This window comes from Chelonia mydas, chromosome 1 (genome assembly GCF_015237465.2).
Source record: "Chelonia mydas isolate rCheMyd1 chromosome 1, rCheMyd1.pri.v2, whole genome shotgun sequence".
In the NCBI taxonomy this organism is placed as follows: domain Eukaryota; kingdom Metazoa; phylum Chordata; order Testudines; family Cheloniidae; genus Chelonia; species Chelonia mydas.
This window is the reverse complement of record NC_057849.1, coordinates 233,478,046-233,500,212: the sequence shown is the minus strand read 5'-3', so window position 1 is coordinate 233,500,212 and position 22,167 is coordinate 233,478,046. Positions and strand designations below refer to the sequence as shown.

The 22,167-nt window shown below is 37.7% G+C and overlaps 1 protein-coding gene across 6 annotated transcripts in view; it reads left to right on the top strand.

Moving 5' to 3' along the window:
• AEBP2 (AE binding protein 2) overlaps positions 1 to 22,167 on the top strand; it is a 93,145-nt gene that overhangs the window by 44,628 nt on the left and 26,350 nt on the right. For all 6 annotated transcript variants that reach the window (XR_005227916.2, XR_006288330.1, XM_037916007.2 and 3 more), the window contains exons 4-5: positions 5,016 to 5,202; positions 18,711 to 18,835. Coding sequence is in view for 4 of the 6 variants with exons in the window: in XM_037916007.2 (XP_037771935.1) it covers positions 5,016 to 5,202; positions 18,711 to 18,835 (312 nt within the window). In the remaining 2 variants the exon portion in view is untranslated. The remainder of the gene's footprint in view (positions 1 to 5,015; positions 5,203 to 18,710; positions 18,836 to 22,167) is intronic.

Here is a 22,167-nt window from a genome sequence, read left to right as displayed (position 1 = left end):
GCTTATGAGACTGACTTGCAGTGTCCCTTTTTATGCCATATCCTGATAAAGCAAACAGAGAAAGGAAGTTGACCTGGTTAAGCTGTTAGATGTACTAAACACTCTTAAAAAACAGTTTCCTCAACAAAGTCAACAGGAATTTGACTCTTGCTGAAAGGAGTCATATGCTTGGGAGAAGTGATAAGTTCAAGGCAAGATGCAACAATTAATTATTGACTTAGAAAGGATTCAGTGAGATTTAATCTTGGAAATTATAACCCTGGATAGAAATATCCCTGTATGCAAGATTCCATATTGAGGACATTGTAACTGTTTCTTCCCAGATAAAATGATTCCAGTGGGTGTATTGTGAGTTTCTTACATCTCTCTTGCACATGAAGGATATATAAAATATTAAGGCAGATTGCCTAAGCAGACTGATAATTGAGCAATAACAGTGTTCAGATCTGTAGGATTTATGCAGATGACAGATGTTTGAAACATCAAGATTGGATTTATTTGCAAAATTTCACATTTGTTACTGTCAAAAAGAGACATCATTTCTTTGAATCTAATAGAAATACAAAGGCAACATAACTTTTTTTCAGACCATTAAGAGTCTCTTCTTTATTTGTTAGAGTCCCATCAAATTTAAATGTTGACCCAGTATATCTGCTCTTTACTTCCTGAAACCTGTAGGTAGTGTTCCATGTTTTCATCTTCCAGAATTGAGGTATGTCAATACCCAAGGGTTGGATTTTCAGAAGTGCTCAGCTTTAGACTAACTGTTCACCCTTGGAGTCAGAATTTAGGCCAGGGCTGAATGCTTCTAAAAATCCCACCCAAGCAGCATAGGCATTGTGGCACTTAGAATTATTTTAGGATTTAATAATGTCCTCTCAAAATAAATACAATGACTGAATTAAGTTTAGATTTTTAAATTTGGAGAAAAAAAGTTTTGTCTTTAAAACCTGACCATAGAAAGTAAGGTCTGGCTAAAATAAAAGCTCTGGTTTGAGAAGAGAGAACTTTTTTTATTCTTGACATAGGGTATTCTGTGAATCTGTAGGGGAATATTAAAAAGTATATTTTACATATTTCAATATAATTGGAATGGTTAACTGCTAAATGTTATACTCCCATCCACGTGCTGCTAGATATGAGAGGGGAACACATCTTGTTAGTCAGCAGTAAATTGGGAAGTTCTGAAAGAAGGAACAGGACCTGAATGTTTGAGATAAGATTGAATTTGTGAAGTTATTTTAGCTGTTAAGTTGGCGTTATTATAAAGGATAAAAAGGGCAGATTTTAACCAAAAACAAATGGCATAGTGAAAGCTTTTAAAGCTATAATTTTAGTGGATCAGGTGCTGGAATATTTACAAGTGTCACCGAGGGGAAAACCATTGTTTAACATATTAGTGAAAACAACTGTATGGTCAGAAAGAGTGCAGATTTCTTAAGAGAAATCTATGGTAGAATGTCTAGTTAAAACTTTTCAAAATGCAAGTTGGCACTGAGAGTTTGTATAGATACATCCTTTCTTATATAGCACAAGCTATAATTCCAAAATAGCATTTATATTTAAAAGATTATAGCAGATCTTTTGTTTTACTTCTTTACTACCTATTTCTTGCTTGTCCCTACCTATTCTGTAAATTAAATTCAATGTTCATTACTGCCCATTAGTAATGGTGGGTATGGGTACACTGGAGAAATTAAACTTCTTACATGTTAACTTATTTTCTCTTGAAGTAACATATCCACCAATCCGGACCCACCCTATGGTATTAACAAACAAAACCAAAAAAACCTTAGATCTGAGTTTCTGAAAGAGAGAGGTTTAAAGTTATGCATAATAGTTGAGTTTGATTTATCAGAGGTCTTCTAAAGCTGTATAAGTATTTGGTGGGAAGCTGATTGGATGGGATTTAAAGTCCAGAGATCCTGAAATGACAGCCTGAACTGCTCCTATATCTTTGGAGAGGAAGAGACATAACCCATTAGTAACGGATTGCTGGATATATTATTTTAGAGAAAAAAAGAAAAGAACAGGTAAGACATTTTTCTCTTCTATTTCTTCTTGACTACAAAGTGTTCTGTAGCATCTGTGGTATACTATATTCTTTTAATTAGCTGTAATAATATAATCAACTGTTGTCAAACTATGTTGCACATGAAGACAAAGTAAAACAAATGGTCCTTATAAAAAATACTTTTGTATCTTGGTTACAGGCTCAATTGCTTAACTTATAAATTTTTGGGTGCTTTTTAGATGTAAACTGCACCTACTCGAGTATGTAAGTATGCTGTGTCAGTTATGACCTGGAAAAGAACTCAGTTTTGGATAGAGCAAGTGCTGATTTTTGTGGTGAAGCTCTTGAATATCTTGTGTGTGGTTGGAGAACTAGCAAGTTTTGACCAACTGTGTAATCCACCCAAACAGACTAGAAACACCACTGTGTCTTATGAACCTGCCTTCCAGAAACTTGTCTGGTACACATTTACCTGGCATATTTGTAGAATGTATTACTGTTTCACTTTCATTTAATAAGTTTGTAATATTGTCATGCTTATAATATTCCTTTTTTTTTCTGGGACTATTTTCTGAGCTCTAGCACACATTGCCAAGAGTGTGGCTTTAAATTTTGCAAGGAGTGTGGTTCTACTTTGGGTCAGGTTTTCTGCTTTGCTCCAATCTTGTCAGAGCTAATGGAGCTAGGAAGATTTCTAAGTGAAAGTTAAGAAGGCTGTGTAACACAACTTCAAGTGTCACCTAAAAACTATTTTTTTGTCACCTAAAAACTATTTTTTTAAATAAAGGCTAAATAGTAGAGAACCTCAAGTTTTATTTTAGTGACTTTGTTTCCTTTCATGAAGCCATCTTGTGTTCATGTAGAAGTAACCAGCTTCTAATGACTTCAGAACTACAGAAGAAACAATTTTTGCTAGAAATTATGCTTTCAGATAGGATGAAAACAACTTACTTCCGCTGGCACAAGTTTGTTGGTTTTTTTTACATGACTAAGCTCAGATTCTTAATTCACATCACTATGAATTCAGAGTAATTGAAGTCACGTTGGTGTTACTCCGGCTTTACAGTTGTGTAAATGATACTAGGCTCCTGGACCACTGTGTTTAATTTGTCCACAGATGCACTTGAATTGCCCAGTATTAGGTATTTGTTCCCAATTTAGATACTTACAGATTGTAATCAAATCACCCCTCAACCTTCTCTTTGTTAAAATAAATAGATTGAGCTCCTTGAGTCTGTCACTGGGAGGCATGTTTTCTAATCCTTTAATCATTCTTGTGGATCTTCTGAGAGCCCTCTCCAAATTATCAACATCCTTCTTGAATTGTGAGCACCAGAAGTAGGCACAGTATTCCAGTAGCAGTCATAGCAGTACCAAATAGAGAAATAAAATTTCCTTTCCTATTCAAAATTCCCTTATTTCTCCATCCCAGGATCATGTTAGCTATTTTGGCCACAGCATAACATTGGGAGCTCATGTTCAGCTGATTACCTAAATCTTTTTCAGAGTCACTGCTTCCCAGAATAGAGTTGCCCATTGTGTGATCATGGCCTGCATTCTCTATTCCATAGCTCAGAATGGCTCAGTTAGGAATGAGGGAGCAGAATATGCTAAGTGGTAGCCCCATCTCCTCCCTTCATTCAGCCCGATTTGCAAGGTCAGGGTATGTGAGGAAGAGGTTTGTGGTTTTATTTCTTGGTCTGCACATGGCTGTCATTACGTGCAGAGTTACAGCCTCCCCCATTCCTCCAACCGCTGCAGTGCCTGACTATCAAGGGAGTTTTCGTAAGTGAGATGGGAAATAAGAGGATGCAGCCCAAACTCAAAACAACAAAGTGATAGTAGCGAGGGAGAGAGAAATAAGAGCACATTGTTTCATTTTGGGGCAGTGATATTTTAGTTCCTTTCAGCTACTAGTACAGTTAACTATCACTGTTGTTTGGAATGGGAGCTGAAAAAATTAATATTACATTCTCTCTCACATCCATTCTTATCCCAGAAGGAGCGTCAGAATCTTTTTTCCCCTCCTTCCATTTTCAAGTGTGTGGCCCTGGAGGGAAGGTTTCCCTCCCCAGCTCCTAATCAAAGTGAAATTAAAATATTTTATCAATGAACTAAAACTAATTAAAATTAAGACAAATATTGAATTTTATGTGTTGAAACATTGTTTTATGATTTACCATTTGTCTCATTGTTTCATATAACCAGATATGAGAACACTGACTATATCCATAATTCTTTTGTTTATGACCAGGAGATTTCTTGGTCTCGTCTTGTTTTTCTGTTTTGTTTTCCGTCATTATCTTTTGATTATGCATTTTCTCAAAAAATTTGCTAAAGTAACCTTACCAGGCCAAAATAACTGAGGTACTTAAAATTTGTAAGATATGTATTACAGTATCTTTAAAAAATAAGCATCCTTTATTAATAGTATAGTACTTCACAGTAAGTGTTAAGCTCAAAAAGTACTTTTTAAAAACAGTCTCAAACTATGAATTGTCACAAGGAAGGGCAGAAGAGGTAGATGTAAGAGAACATTATATTTGATAGGTAAATAAGGTTGTAAAATAATTGCAGAGTAGAGCTAGTTCATGAATGGAGGGTTTTGAAAAAGGGGTAAGTTTGAATTGAAAGGGGAAATGTAATTGAGGATGAGAGTGTATGGATCTGCTTCTTGCAACAAGAGCTGTAAGTGCAGTGTCTAAGGTTTTTCTCTGAGCTTTGAGAGAACTTTTTTTATTCTGTACAGTAATCTGTTTCACTGGAAAAATATGTGACACAAGTTAGGATGGGAATTTGTATCAGTTTTTCTGTTCTTGGATAGAATTTCATGCACTTTGAGAACTTGAATCGATTGCTTCTAATTTGTTGGAATTCAAGTAAGAAAAGGTAAACTAAAAAAACGAAACTATAACAAATCAATTCTGTGCAGACTATCTGCCATTTGAATGAATGCCACAAATAGTCCCCAATATTCTCTTGTCATTTTGTTTCCCTTTAGTGTGTGGTTGGTGGGTGCAATGCCAGTTTTGCATCTCAGGGAGGGCTGGCTCGTCATGTGCCCACGCACTTCAGCCAGCAGAACTCTTCAAAAGTTGCCAGCCAGCCAAAGGCCAAAGAGGAATCTCCTTCTAAAGCTGGAATGAATAAAAGAAGGAAGTTAAAGAACAAAAGACGACGCTCATTACGTAAGTGTATGAGTTGTACTGATTTTTTTACCTCCATTGACAGTATTATCTTATTTTCCCCTTTTCCTTCCACCATGTCATCTCTCCATGCTCCCAGCTGCATATTGGAGATCCCTTTCCAATGAAACTCAGAGAAGCCTAGGATATATTTGCCAGGCAGTAAGGCTGCAATAAGCATTGTTGTGCAGAGGGGCTGTTGGGAAAGATTTTTCTGATACAAAAATTAACCTGTTGTATGTAGATATTGGGTGGGGAAAAAAGAAACCAGTTTTATGAAGTGATCTATAAAACCTTACTAAGTTTAAATACATTTATTGAAATGACAACTGATCACTTTTTACACATAAAAATAAATGTTGAAAAATCAAAGGAAATCACTCTGAATAACAATCTCCATTATTTCTGGTTTGAAGAACGAGTTCAGCTCAAAACTAAAAAGAATTATCATGTTTTCAGCATTTGGTCTGAAAGTACTGATGGCTCCACGGTCCAGTATGAAAATGTGGTGTAAACTAAAGGACTTGATCAGCTGCAAATCAAAACCAATGTTTTCTTTCTGCTATGTTGTGTGTTTAATTTGCATATGAAGCACTTTCATCCAATGAAGACTTAACAGGAGCTTCTGGATCTTGCCAAAACTTTCATGACAAAAGCTAGGCATCTCAAAATAAATAACTGCACTTTAAGAGATGCTGAGCCCTACAGCTCATTTGAAGTCAAAATATGATTTAGGTGGCTGACTTTAAGTATCCAAATTGGAAAGTATTGATTCTTGTGTCCAAAAAAACTATTCTAAATTGGCGGCATGCACTTCTTATTTATATTTGATTGAACATGATTGAGTCATAAGAGTCAAGTCAGGGCTTCCTCAGTTAAAGCTGTGACAGAGCTCTTCGCCAGCATCAAGTTATCTACATCCTTTGAGATTTACACAGCTATAATATGAATATATTGCTGAATTTTTCTATAGCTACTCTGTAAAGAATACATACTCTGTATGTAATGGGGAAGGAAATGGAAAAATCTGTAAAGTTGTAGGTGGTGGTAGGAGTTACAAACACATCATGCAGAGTGACCTAGAGAGATTAATGTGAGTGGAAGATGCTAAAATGAGATTATCTTGGACAAATGCAATTTAATAAATCTGAAGTAAAAGAATCTGATGCAGATTAATCAGGGAGAAACCAGGAATGGACAGTAAGGAACAGTACTCACTGGAGATGGACTAGATGACCTAATAGGTCTTTTAATTTTTCTAGATTCTATGATTCAAAATCTGATACTCTTCCTTTTTTTACCAGGTGTCTTGTGTATATGTGTTGCTTGGATAATTTTAGTTAATATGCCATTTTGTCCAATGTTTCATAGACAATGTGTAGAATATTTACTTTTTTTTTTTTCCCCTCTTGACATTGCTTGAGAAATTCTTCCTTACAGGACTTCATGCAAAGTATTGTTCTGTTGCTGTTCTCTTCAGCGTGCTGACATCCTGTAGCTCTTTAATTTCTATACATGTGGCTTCATGAGTAACTTTTTCTTTTGAAGTAAATAATATTCACAGTTCGTACTCTTTGGTTACATACCTGTCTCTCTTATTACTTTGTAATTTGCTTCACTTTACTCTCAAAATTAAGTTCTATATAGAAAGAGAACTGACAGTTGCCATGGGCACTTTCTTGCTCCATGCAACAAAGCTGTTTGAATGGCTTTACCTTAAGGAAAAATTCCCATCTAACTGAATTGAGGATCGACTCCTATAATGAACTTCTCCGAAGGCCATGTGACCAAAAAGTTTATCCGAAGCTGATAACACTTTCACAAAATGCTACGTATAGGTATCTTGTCTTAAAACTTTCTCCATGGGTTGCAAATCTGGTTAGGTTCTGAAATCAGACTCCTTAACGGTCTCATAATTCTGTTTCTTTGTTTCTTCAAAAGTAGTGGGCCTAAAGTTAGGCATCTAAGGCAGTGATACTCACTCCTCAGTGGTTTAGGAGTCAACTTAGTGATCAGCATTACCCAAAAGAGCCACAGTAGTGTGAATTCATTGTTTCATTTACTGTTTGTATATGTAGTAAAATTTGGCTCCTGAACCACTGAGGTCTGAGCATCACTGCTTTAGATGCCTAACTTTAGTTACACTACATCTAAAGAAACTGTAAGGCAAGTAGAATATATAATTAATTAATTCTCACAGCAAAATGACTGACCAGGTATTCTGCAGTTGGTTAATAACATAGTAAAAGAATCCTGATTGGTTAATAACTTAAAGTGGTTAATAATTAAATCAGTGTTTTAATATCATGTGCTGCAAAGAGCCGCAGGAGACACATTGAAGAGCCACCTGCGGCTCCCGAGCCTCAGTCTGAGTATTGCTGATCTAAGGTCTGGTCTCACTTAAAAGTTAGGTTGACATAGCTACTGCGTTCCGGGGTGTGGATTTTTCACACCTCTGAGTTCTGTAGTTCAGATGATCTAACCCCCAGTGTAGATGCTGCAGGTGGACGGAAGAATTCTTTCATCGAACTATCTGCAGCTGCTTCCTTTCCTGCATCAAAGGAAAAACCCCTTTTCATCGCTGTAGAAAGTGTCTACGCTACTGTGCTAGTGTGGCACAGTTGCAGCGGTGTCGTCATGCTGCTGTAGTGCCCATAATGTAGACGTAGCCCAGATCTGTATTTAAGTACTTGAAGGGGTGGCCTGACTTTCAGAGGTGCTGAGCAGCTCAGGTTAGAATAAGTTATTGATCAAACAAATTCTGAAATATCATAACATACAATTTGCTAAAATCATCCAGAAAAAATAAATTCCTAAAGTTTGTCACCTCCCCACCAACCTTCCAACTTCCTTTTTCATTAACTGAAGAAAGTACTTATTTCCCTCCTACTCTGAGGAGTGAATTCTGTGTACCTAGTTACAGTTTATAACTCCGGCAATAACTTTTTGTTATTGAGAAGTAAAAGTGTCTGACGAAAATACTTACTAGCTATTGATTGTTTATACATGATTACACTGAAAATATCCTCTTATATACATCTAGAAAAGTCAGAGTAAAGAGATCAGATTCTCTGCTCAAACCCGAGGTTCTCAGTGGAGGGTATTAACACAGAATAGGTTACCATGAATGTTTACCATGGATGTTTGCATTCATGTTACCATGAATGCAAAAGCAAGATCTTACTTAATTTACTAGAATATAAACAGTTTATTCTTCATGTTCATATTTTGCTGGTCTTAAACTAGTTTGTATTTTGTCTTCCTTTTCATAAACACTGTGTATATTTTTTCAGTTGCTTGTTATAGGTGTATATGGCTTTAAAAATAATTGGTAATGAAAGATTAGATATTGTGTGAAATTGAATCTAGTATTTTTTGACAATGTGATTTTTTTTCTTTTTCTCTTGCTGTAGACACCTTCCTAGCTGATTGCATAAGCAGTCAGATGGAGACTTGCTGACCTTGTTACTATAAGTGCTATCAAAATTGACACTCATGCTCACAATCATAATATCTCTGCTACTGAATTCTGTTTTGTGTAGCCTCAGATTTTCTGTTCCCAATACATTTGGAGGCATCCATCCAAACTTATTGAAAGTGATTCTCAACTTTGTACCATGACCCTAAAGTGTGTCTTCATATTTGCTACAGAATCTAAGCTTCTTCAGTTGCTTGTCTATATATATTCTGCTTGTGGTGTGCCTACACCCCATGCACTCAATTGGAATATTTGGTCCAGTAGTGCCTGTTGAGACCATGCCTGTACCAGGGAGAGCCCCCACCCCTTCCAAAGGCATAAAGGGTGGAGCAGGGCCAGCCATCCCTCAGTTCCTTCTCATCACCCATGACTGAGAGAGCAGTTTCCCTGTCTCTTGCACTTGTGGTCCTTAAACTGGAATTTTTGTATATCGTTACATTCTTAGGGCTTGTCCACACAGTGGTGTAATGAATTCTACAAGGGTGTGATTTCTAAAGTGCACTAACGTGCATTAATTGTTCTGTGTAGTCCCTGCTGGCATGCCTTAATGTAGTGCTGTTTGAAACAGTAATTTGTAAAGGCCTGGTCTACACTAAAAAGTTAGTTTTAGTCCTGTGGCTCAGGGAAGTGAAAAATCCATACCTCTGAGTGGCATAGGTAAGATGACCTAACCCTGGGTGTAGACAGCACTATGTTGACAGAAGAATTCTTCCATCCATCTAGCTAGCATCTCTTGGGGAGCTGAATTATCTGTGCCGATGGGAGAATCCTTCCCACTGGCATAGGTAGTGTCTACACTGTAGTGTTTCAAGTGCAGACAAGTCCGAAAGCACACAAATAAATCTTTAGTGCTCATCAGCGGAGACTGTGTGGACCCACTGGTGTGCAACACATTAATGCACTTTAGAAATCACACCCCCATAATTCGTGTTACCCCACTAATATTAGACAAGTCCCTAATATACTTTAGTAATTAGGATAGGATAGTATTTTTATTAGGTTTTAGTTTGGGTTAACTATTTCTAGCTATTTGTTTACCAGTACCAGGTGGTCAACTTCATGGCTGACCAAAAATCTCCTGGTTTTTAATATTGCTGTTTGTGTGGCACAGCTATACTATTCAGTGATTGACATTATTATTTTTTCTTGTGAGGGACATATCACTGAGAAATAATTTGTTTTTCACTTGTTCTCCAGACAAACCCTAATAGCCTGGGGTGCATGTGTGACATACCCAGGGTACAGTCTATGCTGATGAACAGTTGTCACCTTGGCCCTCTTACCTGCGGTTCCCTTTACACTGCTTTGTGCTGTAGCTGCCACTCCTGGTCTGCACTCTCACAGCCTACAGCATGTAAGTCACTCCCAGCTACATTGTATGAGTTCTGCAGCCAGCCACTTCTTGAGCCACACTTCAGGGTGACAACAGCATGCCACCAATCCCAGACTTTCCCTGAAATGTACATCTTGTACTGCTCAGCTTTCTCCTGGACAATACAAGTTCATATCAAGTCCATCGTTTTATTAATATAAAATGACATGCACAAATCCTGTTATCCCAAATGGAATTTCACAAACACTTCAATTCAAACACAGATTAAGATAAAACAATAAAACAACTTTATTAACTACAGAGAGAGAGATTTTAAATGAATACAAGTAGTGAGGCATGAAAGAATTGTTTACAAGAAAAATAAGTGACCAGCTAGAGTAAATTCAAAGCAAAGTCTCTCTCACCACCTGTTTCAGCAGTCCTATTGGCTGAACTTCTTTCAGTCAAGATACCTCCTCCAGTCCAATGCTGTTTTCTTTGTTCTTCAGGTGTCGTGAATGCTGTTCCTTTTATAGTCCTCTCCCTCCTTTGAGAGGCTTCTCCAGCAGGGAGCCAGGCAATCCTCCTCGTCAGAAACTCTATGCTGTTTCTTTGCTAAGATGTAGACTTTCATCCATGTCTCTTTTCCTGCCAATGAATGGCCATGTAAGCAGGTGATGGCCTGTTTGATCTTGTTTACACCTGACTGAGGTGTCAGTTTGCCCTTTGTCTCTGAGGAAGTAGTTTGGCTACTCCCAGAATTTGAATGTGTTTCAGTAACACCATACCGCGGAATCTTATAACTTGAAATTCAACGTTGCAACACATTTTGCCAGGACAACATTGACCAGTGAATTATGGGTTTTCAAATAAGATCTCCCAAGGCATACTTTGTACCAAGATGTACCAAGTGTGGAAGGGGTGAATTCAGGGGTACAGACCATCAAAGTGTGCTTGAACATTTATTCTTTTGGATAAATAAATGAGACCTTCCTTGGATAAGGGCAGACAAGAATCTTCTGGCTCCGAGCAGTACTCTTCCGAAAGTACCCCTGTAGGCACTGGCTCTTCAAGTTTCGAGGCTCCTGCTTCTTCACCGAAGCATTCCTAGACTGTTCCAGCTGTCATGTCTTCCGCAGGAGATGAAAAGGGGGGGACAGCACCACTCCCCTAAGGAGCACAGATGTGGTCCCAGGGACCTAGCAAAAGAAAGAGGGGAAAGTCTCGTCTTTCCTTTCAGATGAGGATTGCTTATGTATTGGGGGATTTAACTGTATCGGTACTGCCAGAGTCACCTTTATTGTCTTCCATAGTGAAAATACCTGCCACAATACAAACTGCTATGATACCAGGGACGTCTTTGTTGCTAGTAAAGAATTTCCTTTCCTTAGGCCCTCAAACTTCTGCTAGCTCTGCTCCTCCGCTACATGTGGAGGAATTGTACTGCTTCTCTCTCGAATCATCACGGTGGGGAGTCACCACATACTCACCTAGGCCACAATCTTATGACTCCTACTTTTCAGACAGGGATTCCAGAGCGAGGAGTCATAGTAGGCACATGGAATGTAGGGAGAGACCCACTTCTTGGTATCCCTCACTCTGGCTACCCACTAATTACCCGTATGGTTCTCATTCCCGGCCATACTGGGCACCTTGAGCATGTGTCATTATCAGGAAGCCCTGCTTCTCTTTTCGATTCAAATCCAGATCCCTCTTGACAGAAATCTAGGTACAACAGCAAGCACCTCATAGCTCTCCTGTATAGAACTTAAGAATTCACATGTTTATGAGGAGGAGCAGCATTATTGTGCTAAAGTTGCTCCTGCAGGCATATCTTCATCACCAAGTGAAGCGGATGTATCTTACACTTCTCTCCCTGTTGTGTATAGGACTTTTTCTAAATCTTCTTTGAATGGTGGCAGAGATGCCGAAAATACCAAGAGAGGTTGTGCGAGAAAAGGCATACAACATTTTTGGACATATTGCACGCCTCTCTGCCTGAACCTTTGCTGTGCCTGTGAATGAAGGTCATCATACGCCAACCTCTATTCCACCATATTCTGAAAAAGCCGATACAATATGCAGTGTCCATTTTTCAGACTTTTAGTATTTCTGCATGCACCCAATACCTGGGTCACGGATCGTTGCTCCAGCTCAGGAAAAGATAAGGCAGCAGCATTCAAAAACTACACCGAAAGAGGAGCCGCCGAAACACACAGCTGTTTGTCAGAAAAAGTTATTAATGTGCTAGTCGTCGTCTTAGAAAGGAGAGGCCGATAATTAGTATGAAAGTGGGCACAAAGTGTCTGACTTCCTTGATAAAGGAGACACCCCCCCTCCCCCAAAAGATTAAAATATCTAACTTCAGAAGGACAACTCATTGCATGCACCTCTTTACAAGCAGCAGTCAATGCTTCAGATACTGCAGCTAAGTCAGTGGCAATAGCCATTTCTTTGAAATATACCATGGCTACAATCTTCTGGTATTCTCAGAGAAGTTCAGAATGCAATAGAAGATTTTCTTTTTGATGGAAATTAAATTGTATCACCCAAACTGATAATGGTCTACTTTCACTAAATGATTTTAGGGCTGTGCTCAGATCTTGGGCATTTACAGCTTTCTGCCCAGGAGGAAGCAGTTTAGGTACAAACCTTATTCAAGACAAGCTCCTGCTTCCTCCTGTCAGTCATACCACCGAATTGCCCGGAAGGAAAGAAAAGTTTCATAGAAGACCCGCCTCTGCTGCTACTGTGACTTCATTGAATCACATGCCAGCTTAAAACAGTTTTCCATCTAGAGCTGTTGGGAACCTCATCTAAGGTTTCGTTTACACTGCACGTCACTTGTGGCAGCATGTAGCGTTTGTGAAGTTCGCAGAAAAGCAGGTTGCGTCCACACTGCAGTGTGTAGCTGCATATGTCAATGAAAGGTTGTGACTGAGCGGATGCAGCTGGGAAAGGCTCGGCAGTGGATATCTGCCAGAACCTTTCTCCGCTGCCTCCCCCCTGCTGCTGGAGTCTTTCACTGTGGCAGGGAAAGACTCTGACAGCAGGACATTACGCTGCTAAAAACAGCAGCGTAGATGAGGGCGGGGTGAGGTACTGTTTGGGTGGGTAAAGAGTACATACCTAAAGGTTTCAGAGACGTCTGTACACTAAAGCACTGCTTAGGCGAGTACTGTCCGTACTGCTATTTATATCCTTGTTAAGGAAGCATGTAGTGGATATACTGTACATGTCTCCAAAAGGGGTGTGGAATGTAGGCATACCTTAAAACATCCCTATTCCCAATTCAAAAGCAGTTGATTTTATTTTCAAGAAGCTTGGAACAATGTTACCACAGTCCAGTGAGTCCTAGAAATTATAATTGAAAAAGGTTACTCAGCTCAGTTTCAAGCACTTCTAAACTCCACCAATCTTCCTTTTCCCTTCTCATCAGAGATTGTTGAATCAAGAGGTGGAACCCCTTCTTACACTGGGAACAGTGGAAGGAGTTAATCTTTTGTTTAGAGGGAAGGGTTTTTATTCCCATTAACTTAGTCCCTAAGAAGACAGTAGGGTGGTGGCGTATTCTGCATTTGTGACAGCTAAATGCCTTAATTTGTTTTTTCGATTTCAGTGTGGCCCCTCTGGCCTCAGTTATCCCTATGTTAGATTCTCAGGATTGGACTGCAGCTCTTGATTTCCAGACCACATATTTTCATATATTGATCCATCCAGCTCACAAGAAATACTTAAGATTTGTAGTTGCAACATCACACTACCACTACAGAGAACTGCCTTTGTCATTAACCCCAAGAGTCTTTGTCTGTCACAGGAACAGCACATTTAAGGAGTCAAGGTATTATAGTTTTATTCATGACTACTGTCCAATTCAGGAAAACTCTCCTCAGCAAGTCAGACACCATACATCACATTCTTAAGCTTTTCACCTCTCTGGGTTCAAGATCAACAAAGAGAAATCCTCTTCAGTGCCAGCTCAAACAGAATTTGTAGGAGCTGTTCTAAACCCAACAGCAGTGAGAGTATACTTAACCCAAAACTGATGCAAGTCAGACCTTATCAGTTACAGACAAATGAACAGATAGATGACTGTGAGGACTGGTCTAAAAATGTTAGGCCACGTGGCATTGTGTTCATTTGTGACTCAGTATCCCACACATCACCGTTGTTGTTTGCAAGTCTAGTTCAAGTCCACCTATCACCCAAGCAGACGCCTTCCTCTGCATCGTGGGGCTTGGGTCACTTGCTGGAGGATTCTCTGCACCTTGAAGTCTTTAAACTATGATTTGAGGACTTCAATAGCTCAGACATAAGTTAGGGGTTTGTTACAGGAGTTGGTGGGTGAGATTCCGTGGCCTGGCCTGCGTTGTGCAGGAGGTCAGACTAGATGATCATAATGGTCCCTTCTGACCTTCAAGTCTATGATTCTATGATCTTGGACGTGTGGCAGTTGAGATTCCACAAGAAATGCTATTATGTTTAAATTGGTGGAAGAATCTAGATCAAGTTTGCAAGGGCATTCCATTTTCTCCACTTCTACCTCCAAAGATGATAGTAGCAAATGCTTCTAGTTTGTGATGGGGAGCTCATCTTTTCCATCACAGGATCTGTGGTCATGTGCACAGATTCACTTGTACTTCCATATATTAGAACTCAAAGTGATCCGCTTGGCACGTATGATACTTTTTCCTTTCTTTCAAGGCAAGACCGTTTATAATAGTCAGTACCACGACAGTGGTTTATGTAAACAGACAGTGAGGAGCTGCTTGGCTGTGGAAATGGTATACTGAACACCAAGTTATAATCATTGCTCTCTGACAGGATTACAGGATAAGTTGGCAGATGGTCTGAGCAGGTATTTTTCTTACAGACACTCATGTTCAGTAAAGAATTTCCTCATTCAAAGAGTATTCCGGTGCTGTGATCAGCCAGACATAGACTTGTTTGTCACAGAAAATAACAGTTAAACCTACTGTTTGAGTGGGTCAGAACCCAGAATTCCAAGCACAAACATTTTTCATACCATCAACTGGGGTGTGATATATGCACACCCACCCTTTTTTTTAAACAAGGCTTTTGAGAAAAATCAAACAAGAGTCTTGATAATAGAGCTGGACAGGAAACAGTTTTCCCGTCCCATGATGATCTTTGAGATTTAAAAGATAAATTAAATTCCCATCCTGAAACAGGACAAAAAGTCAATGTCAAAAGTTTTCGTGAACCAAAAATAAATAAAATAGAAACATGGTTTGAGTTAATCAAAACGTTTTTTGTTTTTTGTTTTTTATTTTTCACCATTTTTGTTTGTAATTAGCTTAAATTTTGAACCTGCTCAAAATGACTTCTTGGATTTTTGTTTAGAAAATGTTTAAAAAATGTTGCAACAAAACATTTTGGCAGCTTCAGATGGGGGGGGGGGGGGAGTAGAAGAAATAGATGGAACCAACCTTTTCCTGCAAATAATTTGTTTTGACAAATCCACATTTTCCAGGGGAAAAAATGTTTTGTCAAAATATTCCCGATCAGCTCTATGCAGTACTGATTTTATTAGTACCAGCGAGGCCCAGACAGCACTGATACACAGACTGGCTGAAACTTTCCAGACATCCTCCAAAAACGTCAGTGTCTATGAACATGATTTCTCAGGACAGTTGGAAGTGTTCATCCAGATCTGGCATCTCTGCATCTTATGGCCTGGATGTTGAGTGGCTAACTGATTCTGAGAAACCTAGCCTCAGATGTACAAAACATTTTGATATGAAGTAGAAAAGATTAAAAAATATTGGATATACCATTTGAATTTTTTTCCCCTGGATCCAAATGGTGTTATCCTGTAGCTGCTATGGACTGGTTCCATTGCTATAGAGATGGTTTACGGGAGCAGAGGGTCCTGCCCAGGCCTTGGAGGAAATTCCTAAAACAGAACATGGTTACTCAGGCTATGCACTGTGACCAGGCTTCAAGTGTAGTTTACAACCCTTGTTTCATGCTACTTGCAGATTCAGGAAGGGGACTGCATTGGTTTATGTTTGAGTCATAGTTGGAAAAGGTGTCTTTGTAACTCAAAAGCTCGAAATTTAACTTTTTAAGAATGAAAGCTTAGATTCCCTAGAGACTGTTAAGCCACCCCATTCACCAGAGAAAGTCTTACTCACCACTGGTGAGTGGATTTGTCAAGTACTGAATGGTAACTTATTTTTTTAATGTAGTAGAATTATTGCTTAGATCTATTTTTATATGAGTGTCATATGGCACAATGAACTTTTAAAAAATGATATATGATAGCATTTGGATCATTTGAGTAATGGATCCAAGATACTGGATCAGAGAAGAAAGAAGCTAGTTTGAGGTTATGGGTGGAAAAAGGTTGAGAATCCCTGCAGTTGTGGAAGCTTAAAAGTGTTATGCCAAATCAGGCCTTCATAGTGCTAATACAAATACCACACTTGCCTGAGAGTATTACTGTACATGTTTTATTCGTACAAAAATGTTTTTATGGTTGTATTATGAACAAGGAAAATTAGTATTAAGGCTATTTGGGGTACAAGGCCATGGCTTTGTGTTAAAACAAAGGTACATTTTGCATCCATTACAACTCTGATAGAATAAAGTCTCAGTATAAAAAATGGTAGCTTTCAGTAGCCTCTTGTGGCCAGGCCTACAATTTTAGGTTATCTGATTTCAGCAGGAGAGCATTTACAACTGAGATGATTGCCCAGTTTGCACTATTGATTTCTGAGAGAATAAGGCACATCATGTGAAAACCAACGTCTAAGCAGTAGTTGGTCCTAAGAGTGTAGAAAATAGTTTTTTCCGGTAGAATTTTTAGAATTGTTCTTAAATATTTGATAACTAATCTTTTTTTTTGAGGGGGGAAAAGAGTAGAAGTTGTTTAAAAACTTAAATAATTTTCAATTTGTATGGTGATGTAGCCCATGCTATAATATTTGCTTTTCTTATGAGCTAACCTTTACTTTATCTTTCAGTAGAGATGGAAAATTAATTAAATGCAGGGTTAAACTGTTAAAATTTTCACATGAAATTAAAGGATTATTTTTTTAAAATTGTCACTAGTACAGCAAAACTTAACATTATGTACTTTAATATGATATTTATGTATGCTAGGTAAAGCCTAAAGTATTTTTAACAGAGTAAGATGAGAATATGTATTTTTAATTGCAATTACCATTTAATTAGATGGAATTTTCTGCTTTTCTTAAATAGCTTAGATCTGACAATTTTCCGTTAACCCCGCAAATCACATACTATAGCAACCTTTTACTCATAGTTCTTGAAGTGTTTGCCACTAAGGTCCACCTTTAGCCACAAAGCAAACAAAAGTCTTTAATACCTGAGACAAATCAGTTCTGTTGGTTCACCAACCTTCAGCTCACAAACCAATGACTGTACAGTACCAGAAGGATGTTAATACCACTTCACCTAAAACTGTAAGTTAAAACTTAAGGTCTGATGGAATGGTTGGAACACAGCTGGCAAGTGTTCATTTTTGTTTTAATATCAACAATTTGTTTATTATCAAACAATAGAAAATGAAGTACTGCACAATGTAAAAACTGGCTTTTAAAAACAAAAACATAGTTGATAGCCGGTACACCAGTGTTAATTTTGCCTTAGTCCTTTGTGCTTTGATTTAAAAGCATCTGATAAATACATGGATTTTAAAAAAATATATACCCTCAGTCTACTTTTAGATATAATGGTCCACAGATAAAACCCTCTGGTTTGGGAGTCAGAATTTCTTGTCATTTACTGATTTTCTTACCCTGTCAGTATAGTTGAAGTGCTGTTTAAACTTGATGTGTGTTCCTCTGCAGCCCTAAAAAAGATTGACTGAAACAACACTCCATATAGAATAGTGTAGTCAGTCTGTCTGTCTTTGAAACAATTGGAGTAACAGTGGGTAAACTTTAGTTGTAATTTAGTTAGGCCTCTAGTGAGATTCCACTTCCTGGATTCCCCTGGGCCTGCTGGAGTATCATGCAATTTGTCTACCATTGCTATTTTAGTATGTTGTAAGTGTGAGGAGTTCCCTTTTTAAATAATACTTTGAATTAAGTCATAGCAGCAGTAATGAAACTAGTTGGACAGCACTTCAGGGTGCTTTGGAGAATTAGGTTTGCAAATATATTCACTGCAGTGCTGGGAAGCATTCCAGTATTTCTTTTGCCATACATTTGGATTCCCAGTTGTTAAAAAGGAGTTGATCTGTTTGGAGTGTGAGCAGTAGAACTCCGTTTTTATTTTTTTATTTTAGAAGAGTGCAATACTTCTGTGAAGCTGTATTCTTCAGTAAATCCATCATAAAATCCTTGCTCTTAATACTGAAGGTTTAAAAAGAATAGTATGTACTCCAGCAGTGTAAAAGCAAAAGGATTTAAAACAGTGAGGTTTAGTGCACATATTGATGCTGTGCTGGGACTTTAAAGTGAAAGTTTTAAAAATAAATTTTTCTGAGCAAACTTGAAAGGCAAACTTGATAGCCAGTTTTATGAGTCAGTCCCTCCTCTTCTTTTTTTTTTTTAGCCAAATTAATTTTTAGATCATATTGACAAGATACGATGCTCACTGACTTGTATAAGTAACTGACTTATTAATGACATTTCCCAGCCTTTTGGTGTGTATATATAAAGTATTTGCAGGTATTTGAATGCTTGCGATGTCTTGGAGTTTAACAGTAAGGATTTTTTTTTTTTCCAGCAAGACCACATGATTTCTTTGATGCACAAACACTGGATGCCATACGACATCGAGCCATCTGCTTCAACCTCTCAGCTCATATAGAAAGTTTAGGAAAAGGCCATAGTGTTGTATTTCATAGTACTGTAAGTATTATGTTGTTTCCTCCTTCATATTTGCATTTGTGTATCTGAAAGTGTAATGGCTACAGTGGTATTATTCTAATTCTCACCTTAGTGAAGATTTTGTTGTTAATATTTTTGCACATGTAATATTATTAATAGGGAATTTTAGCTTATTATTAAAAACAAGGAAATTGAGGAATTTAATTTTTAAGGTATGTTGGCAATTATTTCCAGTAATCCCAGTTTTGTGCCCTAGGTTTGAGAGATCCAGTTTTGTGCCCTTGGTTTGAGCAATATCTTACAGTAGATATGTAGTGATGAAAATTCTAATTTCAAGGTGTTTTCTTAATCAAAACTCATTTCATTGGCTTCGTAGTATGAGTTCATGTTAGTATGTGGGATATTTAGGGCTTACTATTAAAAAAATTCAAAAAAGGATACTAGAGTGAGAATAGTTGAAAATATACTTATCAAGAATGATTAACAAAGTCCTATAAAGTATGTGTGCTTGTTTTGTTTATGTATGGTACTATTGGTGGACTGATTGGGACGTCCAACCATGATCTACATAAAGGTCTTTTTTTCGTTATAAAGTTATGGCCAAGATAAGTATCTTAATCAAAATTCACTGTCTGTAATATTTTTAGTATTGTATTTTAGATTTCCTACTAAGAATATGTAGATGGACAGGACTGATATTAATATACACTCATGCAGAGATCAGCATGGTTCACTTCAGAAAATTGTGTGAAAGTGTTCCATCAGTAATGAAATATAGGGATCAGAATGGCTCCCTCCTTAATGGCTCCCTCCTTCCCCCCTCCCCCCCCCCCGCCCCGTACAAACTGACCTTTTGGAGGTGGGGGCTTCCTTCTCTTCCTCATGTCCGCCATTCATGAGATGGTGGGTAGGTGGGGCACTGACTAGATCCCAAGGCCATTAGTCACTTAGGTCATAGTCAACTTAAATACCCATAGATATTAGCCTGGCTCTCATTAACACAGAATTTCAAATTTATCGCATGCAGTTTGGCAAACAGTGCTACCACCCACATACACAGGACATCTTCAAATAGGGATGGGAATGGGAATTGTAATCTGTGAGAGCCTTTTACGCCAAAGGAAGAAAAAATCCAAAAGAAAATGGACTTGGCTCCTGGAAACTAGGTGGAACAAAATGGAGTCAGCACAATGCAGTATTGCATATGATGAATGTCTTTGCAGTGGGAGAAAATTAGAAGTCTTTTCTAGGGTGAAAAATCTGGGAATAGTGGTTATAGATTTGATGACTCACCCCTTACTGAACGAACTCCTTTTGTACATTTTTGAGCCTATTCCTCTGTAAGCAGGATAAGTTAGACAGTTGGGGTACTACATTAATAAGACTACATACTAAAGTTTTTGTGTAGTATATAATAAATTCTTGTCAAATATGAGATGGTTTGCTTTGAATATCACTGTTTTAAAACTATAGAGATTATTTCAAATGTTAGATCTTTGGTGATATAACTCTATCAAAACAGAATTCTTCGAGCAAGATTTTTGTGATAAAACTTTACCTATCTTCCTATCTGACTAGGCTGTTTGGCTATAGTGGTTGCTGCTTACTTTGACTAGATGCTTCCATGTATACATTCTTCCTATTTTTTTTCTTTTCTAAACTCAGAATTGGTTGACTTACTGTCATCTTTGTTGTTGGCATGTGGAGTCTCTTCATAATTGAGCTAAGTAGAAAACACGAGATATCACATTCTGTTTACCTATCAGTAATAGATTCTAATCTCTGTTCAAACCTGCAATTTGTAGTTTGTCTGCCTCAGATGTTGCTTTCTCAAGATGATGCTTTTTTCATTTATGACTAGCTTTGAAATTGATAGAATTACTTCCTTTTGGAATATTTGAAGGCTGACCCACTTCTCCCACGAGAGATTTCTGGCTTCCAATAGACTTCAGCTTTGTGAAACTTCTCCTTTGAACACCACTAGTGTTACACAGAAATTGTGGGAAAAGTATACTATTTTGAATGTTAATATACATTTTCCCATCTCTTTGGGTATTTTTATTTTCTCTGCAGGCAAGTTAGAAGTATAAAAATAATTACTATATCTTCTGGGTTTATTTCAGAGTTCTGTTTCTTGCTGGTTCCATTTATCGCAGACCATTCCAAAGATATTTAAAAATGTGAAATCAATAATGTAATTGCAATGGAATGCAGGAAGTTCAGTTGTTGCCAATTTTTTTTTTTGAAGGTGGGGTTTTTCTGCTCTCCAGAAGAGGTCAGCAGATTACCATTTATCTATAATTAACCTTTCTGATTCCTAACTGGAAAGACTTTCAGATGATCAGTACTGTAATAGTAGATATACTATAATTCAGTTCCCCTCTGCAACTAGATTCCTGTATACAGTGTAAGTATTTTATAAGAAAGGTATATAACTTTTGCAAAAGAAATAGTACTATACATAACTCACCCACTTAAAATTATTATCTCTTCCATAATAAAATGTTTTGTTTTTTACAACAGGGTGAATGGTACACTTACAAATAGAATACTTCACGTGAGTGGAGTAAATTTAGCTTTAAAAATAGTGGTGTTTTTTTTTTAAAGAGGACCTTTAAGTCTTCACAGCTGTATGGTGACAGCAAAGCTAGCTTCTACTATTTTAGTTATATTGTGGATTTTGCAGACAGAAGCCATATTCTAGTTGCTAGTATTACAGTGGCTGGTTTGCACACTCCTGACTGAACATGTATTCATGGTTTTCACCATGAAATGAGAACTACTTGTGACTCTGGTCCTCTCCAAATTAGATCCATGGGAGAGTCAGAATTACTAAATACTAATGCAGCACTATTTCTGATAGATGAGTGGGTTCTGTAGCTGATCGGGTAATCTATTTTAACTTGACTTTTCAAGATTTTAGAGGTTTCTGTCTTTCAGGGAAAGAGTTCTGGTCAGTTTAGTGTGGAAATTTAGGGAATAAAAATTAAAATTCTAAAAAGAAAAGCCAATGAACCGTGTTCATGATAGTAAAAGTGTTCTTACTTAGTGTGAGTAGAGAATCTGTCATCCCTGTCAAACTAGTTATTCAGCTCTCTTTTTAGGATACCAAGTAATCCATGTTTTGTAAGGGTAAGAAGCTGATGATACAGGTTGCAAGAAACATTTTTTTAAAGAGTGAATTGGATTTAGAATTTTTGTCTAGGAAAACCCATAAAATATACCTTTCATAACGTATATATCTAATTGCATGCTATAACTATGTACTAATCTGTAATGGCTAGTCGTTATTAACTTCTCCATTATAAAATAATCAGCATCTTGACCTTGAGCCTATTCCGTTAAAGTTGCTG